This window comes from Mastomys coucha, unplaced genomic scaffold (assembly GCF_008632895.1).
Source record: "Mastomys coucha isolate ucsf_1 unplaced genomic scaffold, UCSF_Mcou_1 pScaffold20, whole genome shotgun sequence".
In the NCBI taxonomy this organism is placed as follows: Eukaryota; Metazoa; Chordata; class Mammalia; order Rodentia; family Muridae; genus Mastomys; species Mastomys coucha.
In genome coordinates this window covers 139458999-139479525 of record NW_022196903.1, presented here as the reverse complement: position 1 = coordinate 139479525, position 20527 = coordinate 139458999, and the positions used below count along the sequence as shown (strand labels likewise).

The 20527-nt window shown below is 47.1% G+C and overlaps 1 protein-coding gene across 9 annotated transcripts in view; it reads left to right on the top strand.

The window, feature by feature from the left end:
• Lmntd1 (lamin tail domain containing 1) overlaps window positions 1–20527 on the top strand; it is a 229170-nt gene that overhangs the window by 187589 nt on the left and 21054 nt on the right. For 5 of the 9 annotated variants that reach the window (XM_031383873.1, XM_031383875.1, XM_031383878.1 and 2 more), the window contains exons 3-5: window positions 9529–9782; window positions 12416–12614; window positions 18587–18773. In XM_031383873.1, the coding sequence (XP_031239733.1) occupies window positions 9529–9782; window positions 12416–12614; window positions 18587–18773 (640 nt within the window). Of the gene's footprint in view, window positions 1–4968; window positions 5049–5885; window positions 5933–5967; window positions 6079–6155; window positions 6266–9528; window positions 9783–12415; window positions 12615–18586; window positions 18774–20527 lie in introns of those variants that run through there. The other 4 variants (XM_031383879.1, XM_031383882.1, XM_031383881.1 and 1 more) reach the window with 4 other exon arrangements.

The window sequence follows — 20527 nt, the reverse complement described above, 5'->3', positions numbered from 1 at the left end:
CCCCACACCTACCCTCTGCACACCCCCACACCTGCCCTCAGCACACCCCCACACCTGCCCTCTGAGCACCCGTATCACCCTGCCCCCACTCTGGTGTCACTTATTCTTCCACTTAGGGTAATACCACAGTCTCAGTCATGTCAAGCCATTTGGTCAGTCTTCCCATGTGGGCTGTGTGTGTGGGGGGTACGTGTGTGTACGTGTGTGTGTGTGCGCATGTGTGCACGTGAGTGTGCGTGTGTGTGCATGTGTGTGTACGTGGGGGCTGTGTGCGTGTGTATATGCGTGTGTGCACATGTGTGTGCACGTGCATGTGTGTGCATGTGTGCGCGCGTGTGTGCATGTGTGTGTGCGTGTGTACAAGGATGCATGGACAAATGTGTCCCAAGTGTAAAACATGTGCTAGTATAAGTGAGACACTTTCCACTGTCCTTTGTGAGATGGGAACAGAAGGTCTAAGCATTCGGACAAACAATGCAAGAAGTCTTGGATCAGCAGACAGAAGGTCAAGTCCCCTGATTCGGAGAGAAGTTGTTTCTCAAGTCACCACACCCTTCTTAGCTCCTCAGATGTTCCATCATGAACAAGTGAGACAGGAAATGGCACTCTGGTCACTTTCTAGCTGTGCTTTAGTGACAGAGACCGTCCTGTCCTGAACACAGAGAACCTTTTTTTATCTCCTGTCCATTCTCTCCACTACACTGAAGACCTGTCTGCTTAATGGAAGGTGCGCGTTACATTCACTCTGAGATGACGCTGTGTGCTCAGGGCATCTCCTGACTGCACATCTCATGACATCACTGCTGGCCTAGGTCAAATGTCTCAGGAAAGGAAGGCCATTTAAAGTCCATCTCCTCCTAGTTACCTCTCGTCACACTGCTGGTTGTGGTGAGACTCCATGACTGTCTAAACAATAGCCGGAGGCTTGGACTCTCTGGAAGTGTCTCTTGAGGAGAGCCGACAGCCCTGGATTTATATCAAAGTCCTCTGTAACTTCCTCTTTGAGGCCTTTTTTTCTGAGCAGATGTTAAAACGATGGTGCAGCACACAGAGCTGGGGGAATGACTCTGTCACGAGGGTACTTGCTGCATAAGCAGGAGAAGAGTCTGGTCCCCAGAGCACAAGGAAAAAAGTGGGGCGTGTTGACACATGCTTGTAATCCCAGTACAGAGATGTAGAAACACTGGTCCCTGGGACCACTGGGCTCTCACAAAAATGTGGGAGAATGACCCTTGAGGTTGACCACTGGCCTCCACATAGGAAAACACACATGGGCATAAACAGCTGTATACTCGCATGTGCCACCCTGTGTGTGAATGAGTGCATATGTGTGTGGACACAGACATACACACACACACACACACACACACAATCAAATAGCATAACATATTGCCAAAGGAATTCAACAAACTTTCTATGAGAACTGAAGCAATGCCTTGGAGATAAGTCTTTCTGCCTTACTTCTGAACCACCATGTTGCCTCCTTTAGTCTCTGCCCACCCTTAAGAGCCTGCCACCTCCCCTTGAGAAGTGCCAGTAATCCTCCAGACCGTGGCCCAGTGTGTTGTTTCAGGTATAACAGCATTTGTTAATTTGTAATTCCACCAAGATGCAGTTTGTGAGTCTGTGATAAAGCTGTAGTCCCCACAGTGGGAACAGTGGCCCTTCCTTCAGTAAACACCGTGAATCCACCATGGGTATGGGAAGGAACAAGTCCCCAGGTGTTCCCTGACTTGGGGAGCTTAGCTTCTACCATGATGAGGTGAAGCCATGAAGTCGAGCCGTGACAGATGGCAGAACTGATACTGCCAGGGTGGGAAAGACAGTGCGTCCCACGAGCACGTTGGAGGGAAATGAGTCATCTCTACCTCCAGGAGAATCAGAAATAAAGTATGAAAAAGACAAGCAGTAATAGTATCGGGATTAATGCAAAGACAAGAACCTCATTTAACCCGCTGTGATATAGGCATTCGCTCTGTTTTGTGATGTGAAGGCCAGGCTGGAAGTTAATGAAGTGTTGGTTTTGTTTGTTTTTGAGGCAGGACTGAGGGTAGAGAAGGGCACTGTTTATTGGTGGAAGTCGGCAGTATCAAAGGATGGGCATTAGGAAGCCAGGGGCATCTGCTGGCTCCATGCGGGTCAGTGTGGTTGCAGCTTTGGAAGGTTCCAGAAGAGACGCAGGTACAGGCTGTGATGGAGCAGCACCTGCATACCAGGGAGAGAGACCAAGACAGGCCTGCTGGTCCTCCTCATCCCTGCAGCCAAACAAGAAGTTGGCGTTCTCCATGGGTGTGGGGAACCCACACTCAGGTCCTCGAGTGTGCATGGCAGGCCGTCCCATCCCTGATCTCTGTGTGACAGTGAAGGTTGGAGGGGTCTTTTCCTTGTGAAGGACGTAAGGCCCTCATCATCATTTCTTCTAGTCTCTATCTTAAAGGAGGGTAAGGCTCGCTATTTACCAGCTGAAACCTGTTTATAGTTTAATTGAATACCGAAAACAGCTTCATTTATTAGTGCCATAGGGTCTCTTTGGGGAACTGTAGCCGTCACGGACACCTGCCGCTGTATTCAATAATGGATAATTGGCAGTAGCAACCTCTGACCAGTGAGCTGTGCAGGAAGCAGACAGAGAGAGGTGCCTGGGTTGTGGCCTCTAGCTGCCTGCCTGTGTTTCCATTCCGGGCTGACTTGGTTCTGTCTGCTCCTGATACAGTGATATGATATGATACAGTGATTTGCTTGACTCCACGAGTCCAGGCTTCTGATAACTCCTGTCTTACTCCTGCAACCCAGGGTCTATGAACGAGGTTTGAGCAAATTACCTGAAACTTTATCTCCCAACAAATGGCCCCCTGGCCTCCTTTGTCCTTCTCAGGCAGCCCCCTCATGACTGATGCTGACTGAGGTAAAACAGCGCCTATGTCTGAGGTGGAGCTACTTCATGTAGACAAGGAAGGAATGAAAGGACCCTGTGCCTTCTTAGACCAGTAAGATACTGTGCAATGGCAGTCCATGCTGTCTATGCAAGTATGAGACTGCATGCCAAGCCCTGAACCTGAGGGGGTGGGGCGTGTCATGATACTTTATACCATAATCCTCAGTTATGTGTTGCCTACGTGCATGCCCCCTGCTGGAGGTGGAAGGGAAAGCCTGTATACACAGCCCTCCTTTACACAAGACATCCTATTTATATTGCCAATTTAGCTGGGCAGTAGTGGCGCATGCCTTTAATCCTTGAACTTAAGAGGCAGAGGCAGGTGGATCTCTGTAAGTTCAAGGCCAGCCTGGTCTCCAGAGCTAACTCCAAGACAGCCAGGGCTACACAGAGAAACCATGTCTCAAAAACAAACAAACAAAAAACAAAACAAACAAAAAAAGAAAACAAAAACACCCACAACAACCAATGAAACAACAACTTCATGAACCCCCTGCTGGGCAGCAGCTGAAGAGAAAACATAGGCGACCAGACCCTTGTTCTTGTCAGCGATTTCAAAATGGTGCATATGTTAAGTATTTGCCTGATATGTTAAATAGTAGAAATGGAATTTTGCCACATTTAAACATCTTCTTTGTTTTTGGAGACCTGGCCTAGTACCCTTCATACAGACCAAACTGGCCTTTAACTCATGGTAATCCTCCTGCTTCTGACTCCCAAAGTCTAATATTACAAGTGAAACTCAGTTTTCGTGCTTTTTATTCTTTATCTACTCTCACAAGGGTTTAACTCCCCATACAAAGTTCTGGAATTTTTCCCCACAGGGGCTAAGGTCAAAGATAACCGAGAAGCAGGAGAAAGGGGGTGATATTAGAGCAGAGGCAAAAATAAAAAATAAAAAAGCCAGGCCAATCTGGTTCAGGAATGGATAGGCTTTCCACCACCAAAGGATGCAGGAATACACTGGGCAGGAGTCAGACCTGGAGTGAGCACGGGGACAAGGCCTTCAGAGCAAACTGACAAGAGGGACTCCTGCCTCATCCCCTGATGATGAGCGATGCTCTATTCTCTCCCGTCTTAGCTCCTCCCCTACACATGCCCAAATCTTAGTTATGGTGGCAGGACCCAGGCTCAGCTATTTGCCTGGAGAAGTGGCTGGGAATCATCTTCCCAGTTGTTTGGCCATGCCCTTCCTGAGCTAGAGAGAGTAGCAATGGTGAGGAGATCCATCTACAGCCTGATGGATCCCTTTTTCAAAATGGTGAGGAACAGATCCCAGCAGGCACTTTTCCCTCTCAGTAACCAATGGTTACTTCCTGGGGCACTATGGGCTTCGTTAAATGAATGTAAAGCTAGTTTTGAATTCAAACGTATTGTGAAGCTAGACTTCAGATGCAAGTAGTCATTTATTTTCCATAAATATGACTATCTAGCATGTCAGGTGCTGTGTGGGAAAGCTTTCTGCCAAGAAAGATTATGTCAGGTCCTAATGAGTCTAACATTTCTGATTCCTGTCAGTAAAAGCCACCCTACACACATCCAAATCCTGGCTCCTCCCTTAAACACACCCAAATCTTGGCTCCTCCCTTAAACACACCCAAATCTTGGCTCCTCCCTTAAACACACCCAAATCTTGGCTCCTCCCCCATACACACCCAAATCTTAGCTCCTGTATCTGTGCTCAGGCAAAATTCTCTTTGTGCTCTGTTGTGTCCTTGGTTCAAAGCTACTGGCATTGTCTCCAGGGCAGCAAAGAAGGAAATTGATTTTGTTACAAATGTACAGTAACTTAGGCAAGAGAGCAAGGAGAGTCCACTGCAAGGGGAGTGGATGCTGAAACAATCACACAGAGTCCACTACATGGGAAGTGGTCGCTCAAGCATCCACACATGAAGTCCACAGCACAGGGAGGGCTCAAGCATCCACACATGAAGTCCACTACACAGGGAGGGCTCAAGCGTCCACACATTCAAAGCTTTCAGAAGCTTTTCTCAGTTGATAAAAATTTCCTCAGAACTATGAAACTATGAATAGAATCTCTGATAAGACCAATGAGGTCATAATGACCTCATGAGAACATGTAACAGCTGAGAAACCACACGGACTGGAGGAGGTAGGGTCAGGGGAAAATCAGGAACTGATAAATCCATTCTCAGCCCTTCCCATAAATCTCCCAATGAGAATTGTTATACACTAAGCCTACCATGTTAAAAGGGCCCAGGCTTCATCTTCAAGGCTGAGAAAATGTAACCAAATGTTCACTGCCCTCCAACTTCTTGTCCTTTTCCAAGTTATTTACAATTGTAATTTAAATTGGAAAGTGTGTTGTCTTCCATGGGAAGAAGAATTGTTAATTTGTAGCACCTAGGTGCAGTCAGTTATATAGTAAATGCTCATTGATTATTTCTGAATGAGTTCACTCATTTCTTTACTGTCATCCATAATGTATATAACAAATGCATAGATGTCTATAACTTCATATCTGGTGATTGTACTCTCCCACCACTATTGTCTATCATAGAACATTAAGTGTGGACTCCTACACAGCGGAGAAATGAAGTTAGGTAGGGTTTTCCTTACTTATGATCTTGGTATAACTGGAAGGATTTCAATTGTTAATTGGCCCCAGTTATCCCCACTAACAAACTGCTTTGTGCCTTAAAGTTACATGGTTTCTATTCCTGTCCCAGATGTTTTCTGTGTAGTCTTTGTCAGAGGGAGGGGGAAAGTGAAGAAGAGAGAAGAGTTGTAAAAACATGAGTTGTGGTAGATTCCAACATTTATATACTGGCCTAGGTCCTCAGAAATCCACAGTGGGCCATTAAACATGTCAGCCTGTGAGGGAGGTATGGCTCTCATTGTTTAAGGTCTACAAACTTCACAACAGTTCAGAGCTAGAAGCTCTGTAACCATGGTGACATTAGCCTGTTCTCTAAGAGGCAGTGGTGGCCAGATGCGAGGTCATTGGTTGTCATAAAGGCTGAGCTGCTCACCAAGGTCTCTCTGTGGTTTATCTTAGATTCTTTGCTCATAGAGCCATTGCCTATGTCGACTCTGACCTTTCTCACGAGGATATTTTTTCTAGTACCAGTGTAGCAAAGGAACCATAAAATTCGATAAACTGGAGACAGTTGGATTAGCAAGTACGGTCATTTTAAAGAGACAGTCCCCGTGAGCCTCTGCTGTGGTCCCTGCCTGAGGCCATGATCTCTTTACCTAGGAAAGAGAAGAAGCGCCTCCTCTGCCCGCGGAGATGAAGGGAGCATCAGAGCCTGTAGCCAGTTCCAGCAACAGCAATAAGCAAGTCTGTAGAATACAGAACGAAGAGACGTAAGAACACATGAACCAGGGCAAGCGGGTCTGGCTTACAGAGTTTGGGATGGAATACACACCCCAGTGTTTAAAAAACGACTTAGGTGTGGGTGGCGAGCGCCTCAGCAGGGAAAAGTGCCTGCCTGCAAGCCTTGTGATGGGGTGTGGTCCCAAACCTCTGTGATGGAAGGAGCCCCCCCCCCCGCCCCATAGGAAGTACAATAAAAAACACTCGGGAAGTCGTTAGAACTACAAATTCCGTGGGTTTCCCAAATATAATGAGTCACAACATTAACTATTTTCCCAACCTCTGTTTTATAAGAGCAACATAAAAAACAAATGCCCTAGACAGAACTCTTCCATAAAAACCTGGGTGGGATTTCACAGCTGCCATTTAGTGGGCCAAGACCATCAGCTTAAAGGCTTGACTAGAGCAGGTGTGGAGGTGTGGAGGCTCACTCCTGTTTCCAGCACACTATAGGCTGAGGAAGGAAGCCTGGGGTGCACTCCAAGATTCTCTCAAAACATAAAAGCTACACAGAACTATCACCAACGGCAAACCTCACGATGAACATGAGACCATTAGAATTCGCTCATGGGGCCACATGTAAAATAGTCACTGTTCCACCACAGCCATTAGCCATCGGCAGCCGAAGCTTCGGGGAGGGTTTTCTCTGGTTGGCTAACAAAAACATTCAGCTCTCGGGAGCACATAACCAGAAGTCATGTGTTACTTTGGACTTAGCCCTGCGTTCGCCGTTCAGCACCCGGCATCCGTCTGTCATGAGAAGCTGGGACTGCAGTATCTTCAAAGCTGCACATCCCAGCCCTTCAGAATGCTGGCTGGCCTGAGCTCCCACCATTGCTCCTGGCTTAGCAGCGTCTGTTATCTACAGAGATAGGAAAATACAGAGAGGGAGCTGGGGAAATGCCAGGACTAGGACTCAGGCAGTAAGAAGCCTCCCATCTTCCAAAAGAGTTCACAAATGGGTGAGCATAGGGCCCATATACCCAGCTGTAGTGTGAGAGCCGAGTCTCAGAATCTTCGCTCTGCCCAGGATGTGCACAGCCATCAGACACTTATTTTTAACAACAGAACTAAGGCTTCCTATGTCCCTGGGCCAAGTTTCTCTGTTCCCGCTACTCAGGGGCTTAGAGGGAATCTTTACACTGGACTTACATGTATTTGGAAGGGGTGCTATTTTCCTGAAGGAAAAATTTGGGGGTGCTTACAAAATTAGCATACTAAGAAAAGAGCCAGTGGGCAGTGGAATCCAGATGTGAGGAACACCGATCATTTCCTGGGCTTTGTCCAGGCCGCAGCAGTGAGAAGCCCTCCCATGGGAGCCTGTCTCTGGCCACAGAGATGACACTTGTACATAGTCAGGCCCTGTAGTCTCCTGCCCACTGCTATCATGGTTATACTCCAGAGTGTGGGGGTTCTTCAGACAAACTCGCGTGCTTGGAGCATCACTTAGCTCACTGAGCACCAAGCAGATAAAAACGCAAGTCTGAAAGCTGATGCCATTTCTTCACATTTTTAAAACTCTGTTTGTGCTTCTGAGAGGCGATGGTGGAGGAGGAAGTCCCAGGTCCTGGTTCCTCATAGAAACCCCAGCAGACAACCCCAGCCAGATGCTGTCTTTAACAACTTTATGAATTGTGCCACGTGATGGATCCTGCAGAGGTGTCCGGGAGGAAGGAAACTTCATTTTGGCTCACAGCTTCAGAGCTATCAACCCAGTCGGCTCCATTACCTTTAGGCAGAGCAGAGGTTGAAAGAGCATGGAGGAGAGGTGTGGCTGAGGAGAGCAGAAGCAGGACAGAGATGGGAGGAGCCAGAACAAGACAGAAAGTCCAGGGCCTGGTGTGATGACCCACTACCCCCAATTTGACCCCAGCTTACACCACTGATTGTGAATCCGTCAGTGGATGAACCCATTCATTAGGACAGAACCCTCTTACCTGGATACCTCTGGAAACTCTCTGGTAGACACGTGCAGAGGTACCTTCCACTGATCCTGGTAGGCGCCTCTCATGACAATCCTGTCACACTCAGGATTAGCCATGAAGTAAGAGCTCTGAGAAGTGATTGAGAGAGAAGTAATGTGGAAAATGAAGAAGTCGGTTCCTGATTTATAGTAAATCCTATAGACACATGACTTGATATAGAGACAGCCGAACAGGCCATATGTCCAGTTTTATAAAGCAATGAAAAGGTTTGGACCCATTGACTTTTATTCCAACTTAATCATACACACACACACACACACACACACAAGGACCTATTTCTCTGAGACTATTGGCAGAGTGTTGATGTAAAGACCATTGTTAATCCTGAGATTCATCAGAAAACTCCACCATTTTGGGCCACATTTAAAGCAAGCTTTAATAAATATTAAATGCTGACCAAAAAAGATGGATTTTGGCTAGGACCACTCCCTGGAATTTCTCACATGAAAGTGGCCTCAAGCCATGTGAAGCATGGAAATGTGTGGTCGAGGCCACTGTACTTTCCCATGAAACTTTACTGTTTCCCAAGAACTATAATTCCCAGCATTCCAGGAAGTCACCTGGTTCCTGGGCAGGTGGGGCTTCCAGGTGAATTTTGGACATTACATCTTGTCCGGAGATAAATCACAAGAACACTACTTAGCTTGTGAACAGTTATACTGTAGTTTGGGGACTTTACTCAAATTAACATATGAGGCTTAAAAGTTCTTTTTTATTTTTATTTTTTTGAAAAATTGTGTTCCTAATAAAAGTCACTTATTTCTGTGTTACTTGAAAACGGCATTTCTCCGTTTCTGAATTCCATGAGAGACAGGGGAAGGGAGGCTGTTACTGGGAACTAACTATTCTCCACATAGGTTTGTCAATATCGGAAGGTTAGTCAGGATCTCAGGAGTCTAAAGAAGAGCTCATACAAGTGAACAAGCACTAAGGTCTTCTGTATACTCACAATTAGGAAAATACCTGTGTCTTGATTTGTAAAAAATCAATTTAAAATCTAAGAAGGAAATATTGAAATCTTGGTTGCAAACATTATACTGACCTATTGATTTTTACTCTTCAAAACCACCGATAGAATCTGTTGACCTTTAAGTTAAAAATGAAACATACAGCAAGACAAGGATAGCATAGTTGGACCCAGAGTTCGGGGATGCTGGGTCACCTGTCAGACGTATGATACATTTAGCAGAATTCTGAGTAACACCTCATGACTCCTGGACTCAGATGTCTTGACTTTCTTACTCTGTTCATTATCATTTTGCATACAGAAAAGAAGAAAAACTTGGAATCATCGATCCATCAAAACAGCTTTCATCAGTCCACTTTTTCCCAAAAGTATTGGATTCCAGTTCTGCCACACTCGTCCCACTGTCGTATTCATTTTCCCAAGAAATACCGATTGGCTTCTACCAGATCCCCAGAGCCCAGAACAGCAGCTTCACCTCGTCGTCCAGAGGACCGCTGACTTCTAAATCCACCGTCCGGAGCTGCTCCCACAAAGACAGCAGCCTGGGAAAGCAGAGTACGTACCAAGCGTCTGAAATGTTGCTGCGGTATGCGTTTCAGTTGGCTCTTTCTTTGCCTCTGCCTGGGTTATCATTTGGCCCCAGGGATGTTTGTTTCTCAGTGTCAGTATCACACACAGAGTAGGTTAGCCATGGCTCTAGATTTGAAGGTTTAAACCCAGGGCACATGAAAATGCAGATGTAAATACAACATCTCCACGAGATTCATCTACCATGATGGTTTCTGGGGCCACCGTTAGCATGTTCCAGAGTCATTGGAGAACTGAAACTTGCTGTGAATTCCTAAGGACCCTCCACTGGATGCTGCTAGAGAGACTAAGGTCCCTAGAGCCAGCATGGTGGTCTGTGGATCCGTTGTTGTCATGTTCTAGAATTAATTAAGAACTAAAATTGCCAGTGTCCAGTCCCAAGGATCCCTCTGGTGAATTCAGCTGTGGGGATTAAGCAAGGGTCTTCACCATCTCTGTGGAGATGATGCCTGGAGCTACAGTGATGGCTAGAGAATTAAACTGTCCAGTGTGTTGTAGGAAGGGCCCTTTGCAGAATGCTGACACAAAGGGTACGCAGTATTCTCCCTTGTGCCTTTAGGAGGCTCAAGGCTCACAGAGCATGTGCAGTATCCTCCCTTGTGCCTTTAGGAGGCTCAAGGCTCACAGAGCATGCGCAGTATCCTCCCTTGTGCCTTTAGGAGACTCAAGGCTCACAGAGCATGCGCAGTGTCCTCCCTTGTGCATTTAGGCTCACATGCAGAACAGACACCTTAAGAAGAGATGGTGCTGGAAATATAGCCGAGAGAAAGGGGAACAACAAAGAGAACATGAAGCAGGAGGAACTGGGTGCTGCACAGCGATGCCAGTAGGGCACAGACCCACAAGGGTCACCACGGTCAGATGATGCTGTCCCAGCAAATGCAGAACCGGCTCTTCCCTACCCTTCGTAGAGTGGGGAGGGAAGGAACTCAACAGCCCTGGTTCTGATGTTCTGCCTCTGCACAGTGAAAATTAAAATACCAGCTTCACGAGGTTCTGCTAGGCTTGGGGCCTGTATGGGAATCCAGCACATAGCAACATGTTAGAGTTACCAGAAATCAGCTTCAACCCTTAGCCCATCTGTTAGGTCCTTCTAGAATAATCCACATTTGAACCGTGTGTCCGTGAGTACTGAATGCCTCACTCCCTCTACCCTGTGGATATTTTCAGTCTGGCTGATTCTCATCTATTCCCTTTTATTTCGAGTACATTCCTAGACTTCAACATGGTGTATGTGCAGTGTGTATGGCTCTCATGATGTTCACAGTAATCATCGTTGTCAGTATGACTCAGATGAGCTGTCCAAAGACACTTGCTAAATTCTTGATGACCTGTACTATTGAGTAATAGGTACAATGTTAAATACGCACATACAGGCTTTAGATGTAAGAAGGAAGGTTTTCCGGTCTCCTAGTACTGTGTGGGCTACTGTGGTTGCTCTGTTTGGTTAAACTCAAAGCCCCTGATAATGGGGGAGGAGAAGCATAGGGCTGCACCTTGCATGGCAAGAAAAGATTGAGGTATAGTCTCTGAGTTATCTGCGGGTTCTCCTGTAGACTCAGGCCTGTGAACACTGGGACACGTTGCACCAGTCCAGTGCCATCTGTGGTTCTCAGTGAACTAAAAACAGGAGCTCATTTAATGGCTCCTTCCTTTTGAGAATGCAAGCCTTCTCTCCTCGTGGCGGACTGTGAGGGAAGATGCCCTGCCCTTTCCCAGAGGAGCTGCCTGCTAGGCTGTGGGAGCTAATTTAATTCTAGTATTTCTTCTTCTCAGCAGCATCCTTGGAGGAATCTCTATAGTCATCCTGGTCTTTGATGTAGCTTGGTGATGATTCAAGATGTCCTTAGTGCGCTTGAGGCCCTAGGCACAGCCCTATCGCTATACCTACCATCTGTGCCTTTATACATCTCACCTTTTGTTAAAGATACAAGAGCAGTGGTGGCACACACCTTTAATCCCAGCACTTGGGAGGCAGAGGCAGGCAGGCGGATTTCTGAGTTCGAGGCCAGTCTGGTCTACAGAATGAGTTCCAGGATAGCCAAGGCTACACAGAGAAACCTTGTCTTGAAAAACCAAGAGACAGAGAGAGAGAGAGAGAGAGAGAGAGAGAGAGAGAGAGAGAGAGAGAGAGAGAGAGAGAGAATGAATATAGAACAAAATCTGAGTTGTTTTTATGATTTGATGATTCTTAGACCAGGGTCCCATAAGTGAAATAAGAGTGTATTTGTAATATATAATACTCAAATCTGACAGGTTTGGTGTTTAACTTGCGAATACTGATGGCTTCTAGTGCAGCTAGATAATCAGTTAAACATCCAGCATGCCCATAATAGGGAACAAATAAGGATGCCTGAGCCAAGATGGCTGGACAGTCCATATAAGTACCGTGCTACACCTGAGCATGTAGGACAGCAGAACCTGTAGAAAGTGAGGACAGAGTGGACAATATTCACTTTCAGCTGCTTTATAGACGTCCACCAGCGCCTCCGTTCTCACTGAGTTTGACAGGGGTGGAAAGCTTATAAAGAATGTTCTTTGTTTTCTTGGATGACTATTTAAATGTCTGTCTTTGCTTGCTTGTCCAATTTCTTTAAAAGGCACAAGCTTCATGATTCCAAGGAGACGGCCCCAGCCGAGCTTGGATTTGCAGGATACACACGTTTTTGGGGATGGCGAGGATTATTTCCTTTCTTTATTTGGAGAATCGAAGAAGGTCACAGCACGTTCATCCCAAGCCGAGGAAGTGAGCAAACATCTCTCTGTGATTCTTGAGGAAGTGGGCCAGTTCACATCCAGGTACACATTTGAATAGCTTACCATCTTCTGCTGAGGTCATGGGTCGGTGCAGAGCAGAGCTGTGAACTGTTGCTATTGGATGCATTTATTTACCAAAAACCCCAAGACAATCCCTGACCTGTAACCACCTGTCCTCTGAGCAATTAGAGACAACTGATAGAAGCTCCCAGGGGACCAAACACAGGATGCGAATTTTCCAAAGATGCCAGAGAAAACTACACAGCACAGTCCACGCATATTGCCAGCACATCCATGCAGATTACTAGCACAGTGCACGCAGATTGCCAGCACAGTCCATGCAGATTGCCAGCACAGTCCATGCAGATTGCCAGCACAGTCCATGCAGATTGCCAGCACATCCATGCAGATTGCCAGCACATCCATGCAGATTGCCAGCACATCCATGCAGATTGCCAGCTCAGTGCATGCAGATTGCCAGCTCATTGCATGCAGATTGCCAGCTCAGTGCATGCAGATTGCCAGCACATCCATGCAGATTGCCAGCACATCCATGCAGATTGCCAGCACATCCATGCAGATTGCCTGCACACTCACTCACTCGAGGCCTTTCACTGCTAGCTAATCATTCAGGTGGATTTAATCTTTTTCTTCTGTTAGACTGCTGAATTAAAGACAAGAGCAAAATAAATTTTCATACCAATGACCTATTTTTATGGCCATCAGTTTCTCTGAAAAGAACTGATCAAGAAAAGTTGTTATTGGGCCTGAAGGCTTGCTTGGGCTGTTTTTCTAACCCTGCAGTACCGAGCTCTGACAAGCTGATAGCATGTGGCGTATACACAGGCGTGTCCGAGGGCTGAGGGGCAGGTAAGGAGAGTGCAGTGTCCAGTCACTCAGGCCCAATGTTCCATTTAACTGATGATGGAGGAAACCTGAATGTTTGTTCTGCCACCTGGACACACTGTCACCATCATTCAGTATCTGCCACTGTAAGAGGGTGATTAAGGCAAAGGTGTACAAGACTTTTAAATACTTCTAAATACAACTCTGCATGTGTGACTGTGTGTGTATGTGTGTATGTGTCTGTGTGTGTGTGACTATGTGCATGTGTCTCTGTGTGTGCCTGTGTGCCTGTGTACCTGTGTGTGTCTGCATGTGTGTGTGTGTCTATGTGCTTACACCTGTGTCTGTGTTCATGTGAGTCTGTGCGTGTGCACGAGTGTCTTTGTGTATATGAGTGTATATGCGTGTCTGTGTGTGTGTCTCTGTGTCTGTGTGTGTTTCTGTATGTGTGTGTCTATGTGTGTATACTTGTGTGTCTGTGTTTGTGTGTCTGTGTGTATGAGTGTCTTTGTGTATATGTGTTATATATGTATCTGTGTGTGTGTTTCTGTGTGTGTATCTGTGTGTGTGTCTGTATGTGTGCGTGCATGTTTAGGTACACTCTCACCTGTATATGTTGAGGTTTTAGTGTGTTCCATGGCAACAATCCTCCTTGTTTTTTAAGTCAGGATTTCTTATTGGCTTAGAGCTCCCAAGTAAGCTGGGGAGCAAACAGGGATCCACTCTCTCCACCTCCCCACCAGTGCACGTCACTGCAGCAGGCCTTCTTACATAGGTTCCAGAAACAACTCAGGTCTTCATGTGTGCATGGTAAACACTTTACCAAGAGCCATCGCCAGCATCACTTCTGAGTATGACTTAAGACCTTCCAGGTCAGGAAGCCCTGTAGGCTGTGTCTAAGAGACAGAGTATCCAGACGGTGAGGCAGAGCTTGCTTCTAGCCTGAATGATCTTGGAAGATACCATGAAGGAGCTACTATTTAGACAGGCTTCGAAAGATAAATTTGTTTAAGATGTGCACATTTAGAGTCTGTGAGAACACTTTAGAACCTCAGTTCTCAGTGTCTGGGTGGGATCATCTGGTTGGGAGGGGCCGAATGCTTTCAATGTGTCTGACACCCAAAAGAAATCAAAGGGCTGGAGAGGAGGCTCACTGGCTAAGAGCACTTGCTGCTCTTGCAGAGGAGCCGGGTTGGTTTCCAGAATCCACAGCACAGTGCACAACCTCCAACAACTTGAGTTCCAACAACTTAGTCAGTGACTAAGCACTGACCGCACCTCAATGTATGTCAGGGTCTCTGGGAGAGAATGGGACAGCCATTATTATTTTTAATCCCATGGTGATTCTAAAGCATAGACAGGGTCTCTCTGTCCTGTAGCTTGCTCTGAAGGCTGGGCTAGCTAGCCAGTGAGCCCGCGCTCCACCTGTCTTTGCCTGTCCAGTGCTGGGGTTATGAGTGTGTCCTTTTGGTGCCTGGCTTTTTTGTGTATGTTCTGGAGTTGGGACTCAGATCCTTAGACTGTGGCAGCAGTCTCTTCAGCATCTGGGCCATCTCCCCAGCCTAATCACTGCCTTGGTGAGGTTTGGTGACGAAGGATGTACTTTGATGTAACTTCAGATTTTTTATATTTACTGCCACTGAGCCTGGTTTAATATTTTAAATTTGAAAAATTGACCATTATATATCCAGTCCCCCCCTTTCAACATGTATATTTGGCTGCTTGAAATTGTGCCACTGTTCTTTAATATGTTATTTTATTTATTTAAACCAAATAATTCCCACTCCTGGCCTAAGACTCTTCTGAGGACTGCATGCAGTGTTCCAGGGGTTAGCATGCAGTGCCCCAGGGTTAGCATGCAGTGTTCCAGGGGTTAGAATGCAGTGTTCCAGGGGTTAGAATGTAGTGCTCCAGGGGTTAGCATGCAGTGCTCTGGGGGTTAGCATGCAGTGCTCCGGGGGTTAGCATGCAGTGCCCTGGGGCTAGCATGCAGTGTTCCAGGGGTTAGCATGCAGTGCCCCAGGGTTAGCATGCAGTATTCCAGGGGTTAGCATGCAGTGCTCCAGGGGTTAGCATGCAGTGCTCCGGGGTTAGAATGCAGTGTTCCAGGGGTTAGAATGTAGTGTTCCAGGGGTTAGAATGCAGTGTTCCAGGGGTTAGCATGCAGTGCCCCAGGGTTAGCATGCAGTATTCCAGGGGTTAGAATGCAGTGCTCCGGGGTTAGCATGCAGTGCACCAGGGTTAGCATGCAGTGTTCCAGGGGTTAGAATGCAGTGCTCCAGGGGTTAGCATGCCTATGGTACTTCAGGGGTTAGTATCTAGTGCTCCAGGGTTTAGCATACAGTGCTCCAGAGGATAGAGTACCTGTGGTACTTCAGGGGTTAGCACCTGGTGCTCCAGGGGTTAGCATGCAGTGTTCCAGGTGTTAGCATGCAATGTTCCAGGGGTTAGCATGCAATGTTCCAGGGGTTACTGTGCCTGTGGTACTTCAGGGGTTAGCATGCGGTGTTCCAGGGGTTAGCATGCAGCGCTCCAGAGGTTAGCATGCAGCACTCCAGGGGTTCGCCATGTAGTGCTCCAGGGGTTAGGAAGGTCTCATTCTGGCTGGTGAGAACAGACCTTGGCAGATGCTTCCCTGTCAGCACTCTCAATTATCTCTTCCTCTAGCCTTAGGGAGTCATGTTCGCCTATGAGCTCAACAAGCTGAGTCCACAGAAGACTAGAGACCCCTCGAGCATCTCTGCATGAGAATACCCTCCTGTCTGCTACTCTCCACCTGTGACCTTCGGCCACCTAGGCCTCCTTAGATCCTAACCCTGTCAGAGAACCCGCTGGCTCTGCCTGGTTCCCTCTCTGGGGAAGTTGACAAGCTCAGTGCATTGATTTCCTGTCTGTTGGGCATCACCTCTTGTCATAGACCGATGACCCTATATCTTCAGAAACATTTGTATTTATTACAGTTCTCAAGCTGAAAAAAGATGTATCCCCAATTCAGTCAGAGCCATATGCTAACACACAGGAGAGAAGGAAGAAAGGGCTGTGTGTGCTCAGAAGTGAGTCTCTGTGAAACAGATGCTCACGGGCTGGTGGGTGTGTGAGGAGAGGCACCTGTTTGAGAGAGAAGTGCACAGAATTGTGTGCCCATACTGTCTCTTCTAGGAGATAGGACTAGAGGGACCAGCTGGGATTGGGGACACTCAACAGTTACCAGTTTGAAGTGAGCAGGTAAGGCACTGATCAGTGAGAGATTTGGGGAAGTGCCAAGAGAGGACACTGACAACTTCAGGTTTCCAATGAGATGGTGAAAGGGTACATCCTGTTAGGTATTAACACCGTGAAGCCAGCCTAGTGCCTATCTACTTCAGACTGATTCAGTAAGACTCACGTGGGCTTGTTTGTGTAAACCTCAGACGCCTGCCAGAAGCGAAGAATATGTTCCCTTTTTTGACAAAACATTATGCAGAACCTTAAATGATCTCTCTGCAGAGTTTGAATACATGATACATGAAACTAAATCAGAGCAGCATGCACAGGAAATAAAGGTCAAACACGGAATGGATTCCAGCAGACATAGGAGATGGGATGGTGAAGGTCTCTAAGGATTCCAACAAGCAGTGGCTAAGCCATTCAGAGAATTGGGGGACAAGATAAAAATGTCAGCCTAGATCTGTACACCAAAGGCAAAACAGCCAAAAGCAACGAGACAATGTGCTGTGACACGACACAATGCCTTAGCATCCCATCCTGCACCACACCATGCCATCCCCAACACCAGAGACAGTTCACAGGTTTTGCAGTGTATTGCACAAGCAAATACATGTGCTCATACACGGATGAGTGTGCAAACTCGTATGCATGCACACCATATACATATATGTATACAAAGAAATTATCTTTGTTTTCCATAAAATTTTTGAATTTAGCATTATAGATAAGAAATTGTAGAGAAATAGACAGAGCAACACAACCATGTTCTTGTCAAGTGTTTGGTATTTAAGACTTGTAAACTATTGTGAACAACCAAGGAACATTGATGCTCACCACATAGCTCACCACAGTCATATCATGACCTTCACCTGTGTTGCAAGTGACACTCAAATATGCAGATGTGTAGATGACCTAGATCCTGCCACATGCTACATTCTCAATAAAAGAGGCAAAAAACAAACCAACCCTATAGTATATGCACATAATGTCACATTCAGAGTGATTTTTAACTTACAGTGGCTGTTCTTTCTCATGGTCACTTTATCAGAAAAGAACTATGTGGTTTAACTTTTGATGATCACACTTTAAAACTTAACTTTTATGCTTACGGGTGTGTGGCTGCACACGGGACTGTGTGCCATGTGCGTGTGGTGCTCTTGGAGACCAAGAGAGGGCGCCAGATCCCCTGGAACTCAAGTTGTTGGAGGTTGTGCGCTGTGCTGTGGATTCTGGAAACCAACCCGGCTCCTCTGCCAGAGCAGCAAGTGCTCTTAGCCAGTGAGCCTCCTCTCCAGCCCTTTGATTTCTTTTGGGTGTTTGAAGTCATGTCTTCTATCGAAAATAGAGAAAAGTCATAGCCACGTTTTCCATGATCAAAACCAATAGCCAAGCCATTTTTCTCAGCTTGCAAAATACACAAGTTGTGGGGGCTGTGGAGAAGGTTCGTGGATAAGAGCACTGAATGCTCTTGTAGAGCTTCAAGCTCAGCTCCCGCAGCTACACAGCAGCTCACACCTACACGGCAGCTCACTACTGTTCAAGCTCAGCTCCCCGCAGCTACACGGCAGCTCACTACTGTCTGCTGTTCTTGTTTCTGGTCACCCAGTGTTCACTTCTGACCTCTGTAAGTACTGTGTGCATATAGTGCAAGACACCTGTACGCATAAAATGGGAACAAATTATTAAAAAGCCCTCAAGCCCTCTATAGACTCTTGCCTAAGAGAGTCGACAGCTTAGCTGTTCATTGCTCAGGCTTGGTTGGTTGGTTGGTTGGTTGGTCTCTTGAGAAGCCTCAGCTGGCTTGGAACATGCTGCATAGACTCAACTGACTTGAATTTGTGGCTCTCCTGCCTCTGTGCTGGGTGCCTGGATTCCAAGCATGCACCTCGTTACGGGGTTTTTACTGTGGGCCCGAGATATTCCTATTCATACCCTCCTTATCTTCATTTCTTATATTCTAGTTCTCTTGGAGACATTAAAATAGCTGAGGTAAATGTCAAGGGTTTCTTTGTGAGGCTTGTTAACTCCTCCAATGAAAAGGAAGTCGAGATTGGAAACCACATTCTCCAACAAAACGTGAAAGGACATGCAGTCTCCTTGTACCAGTTCCCTGACAACATCACACTGCAGGCCAGCTCCATGGTGACAGTAAGTAGGATCTGAAACCATCAGCCGGGCAGCCTGTGCACGGGAAGCACTGCAGAGCTGGGAACACAGTAAGCAAGGATACAATGATGTGTGTGACTAGTGTGAGTTAGGGGACTTTGATGACAAACAGTTACCTGGAGATGCCATGCACTGGAAGTAATATAGACTGGGAATACCAGGAGCTGAGAATACCACGGACTGAGAATACCAGGGGCCAAGAATACCAGGGACCGAGAATACCAGGGGCCAGGAATACCAGGGGCCATGAATACCAGGGGCCATGAATACCAGGGGCCAGGAATACCAGGGGCCATGAATACCAGGGGCTGGGAATACCAGGGGCTGAGAATATCTTGACATGAAAATACCATGTGTTGAAGATACACTGAATTGGAAATACCCTGATGTAGGAATGCCAAGAGCTGAGAACGAATTGAGTCATGAGTCCCATGATCTGGGAAAACTGTGAACTAGGACTACCAGGGTCTGAGTTATGAATACCTTGAGCTAAAAATACAGTAAGTTGGGAGGACATGAACTGGGAACACCAAGATTTGACCATGATTTAAGAATATGGTAAGTTGGGAATCCTGTGAACTGGGAATGTGATTGGTTAGTGATACCTGGGGCTGGAAATAATGAGGTAAGAATACACAGCAAGCCGAGGACCCCAGGAGATAAGAGTACTGCGATTTGGTCAGATACAGCAAGCGGCAAATACCATGAGTCGCACCAGCAGAAGCTAAGACCACCGTGAAGTGGCAGTGGCCGAGCTGACACTATGGTGAAGTGGGAGTGACAGAGCTGACACTATGGCGAGGTGGGAGTAGCCAAGCTGACACTGTGGTGAAGTGGGAGTAGCCAAGCTGACACTGTGGTGAGGTGGAATAGCATGAGCTGACACTGTGGTGAGGTGGGAGTGGCCAAGCTGACACTGTGGTGAGGTGGGAGTGGCCAAGCTGACTGTGGTGAGGTGGAATAGCATGAGCTGACACTGTGGTGAGGTGACACTGTGGTGAGCTGACGCTGTAGTGAGGTGGAATAGTGTGAGCTGACACTGTGGTGAAGTGGAATAGTGTGAGCTGACACTGTGTGAGGTGGACTAGCTTGAGCTGACACTGTGGTGAGCTGACACTGTGGTGAGCTGACACTGTGGTGAGCTGACACTGTGGTGAGCTGACACTGTGGTGAGCTGACACTGTGGTGAGCTGACACTGTGGTGAGCTGACACTGTGGTGAGGTGGACTAGCTTGAGCTGACACTGGTGAGCTGACACTGGTGAGCTGACACTGTGGTGAGCTGACACTGTGGTGAGCTGACACTGTGGTGAGCTGACACTGTAGCAAGGCGGAGTAGCATGAGCTGAAAGAGTGGTGAGTTAGGAATACCATGCTTGGAGATATCATGGGCTGGGGTCCCAGGAGCTGGCAATGTGGTGGGTTGAAAATGATCTGGGATTACTGTGAGCTGAAAATTTAGCGAGTTGGGGGACAATTAATCTGGGACTACGGTGTGAGTAGGGAACACCATGAGCTGAGAATATAATAATGCACTGAGAATGCTATCAGCCAGGAGTGTCAGGAGCTAGGAAAACTGTAAGCCAGGACTGCAGGACTGCCTTGAACTGAATGAGCATCACAAGCAGGGAATACTGTTAGGGAATATGGTGAGCTGGGAATAGCAGGAGCCGGGGACACTGGGAGCCAGGGACACTGGGAGCCGGGGACACTGGGAGCCGGGGACACCGGGGACAC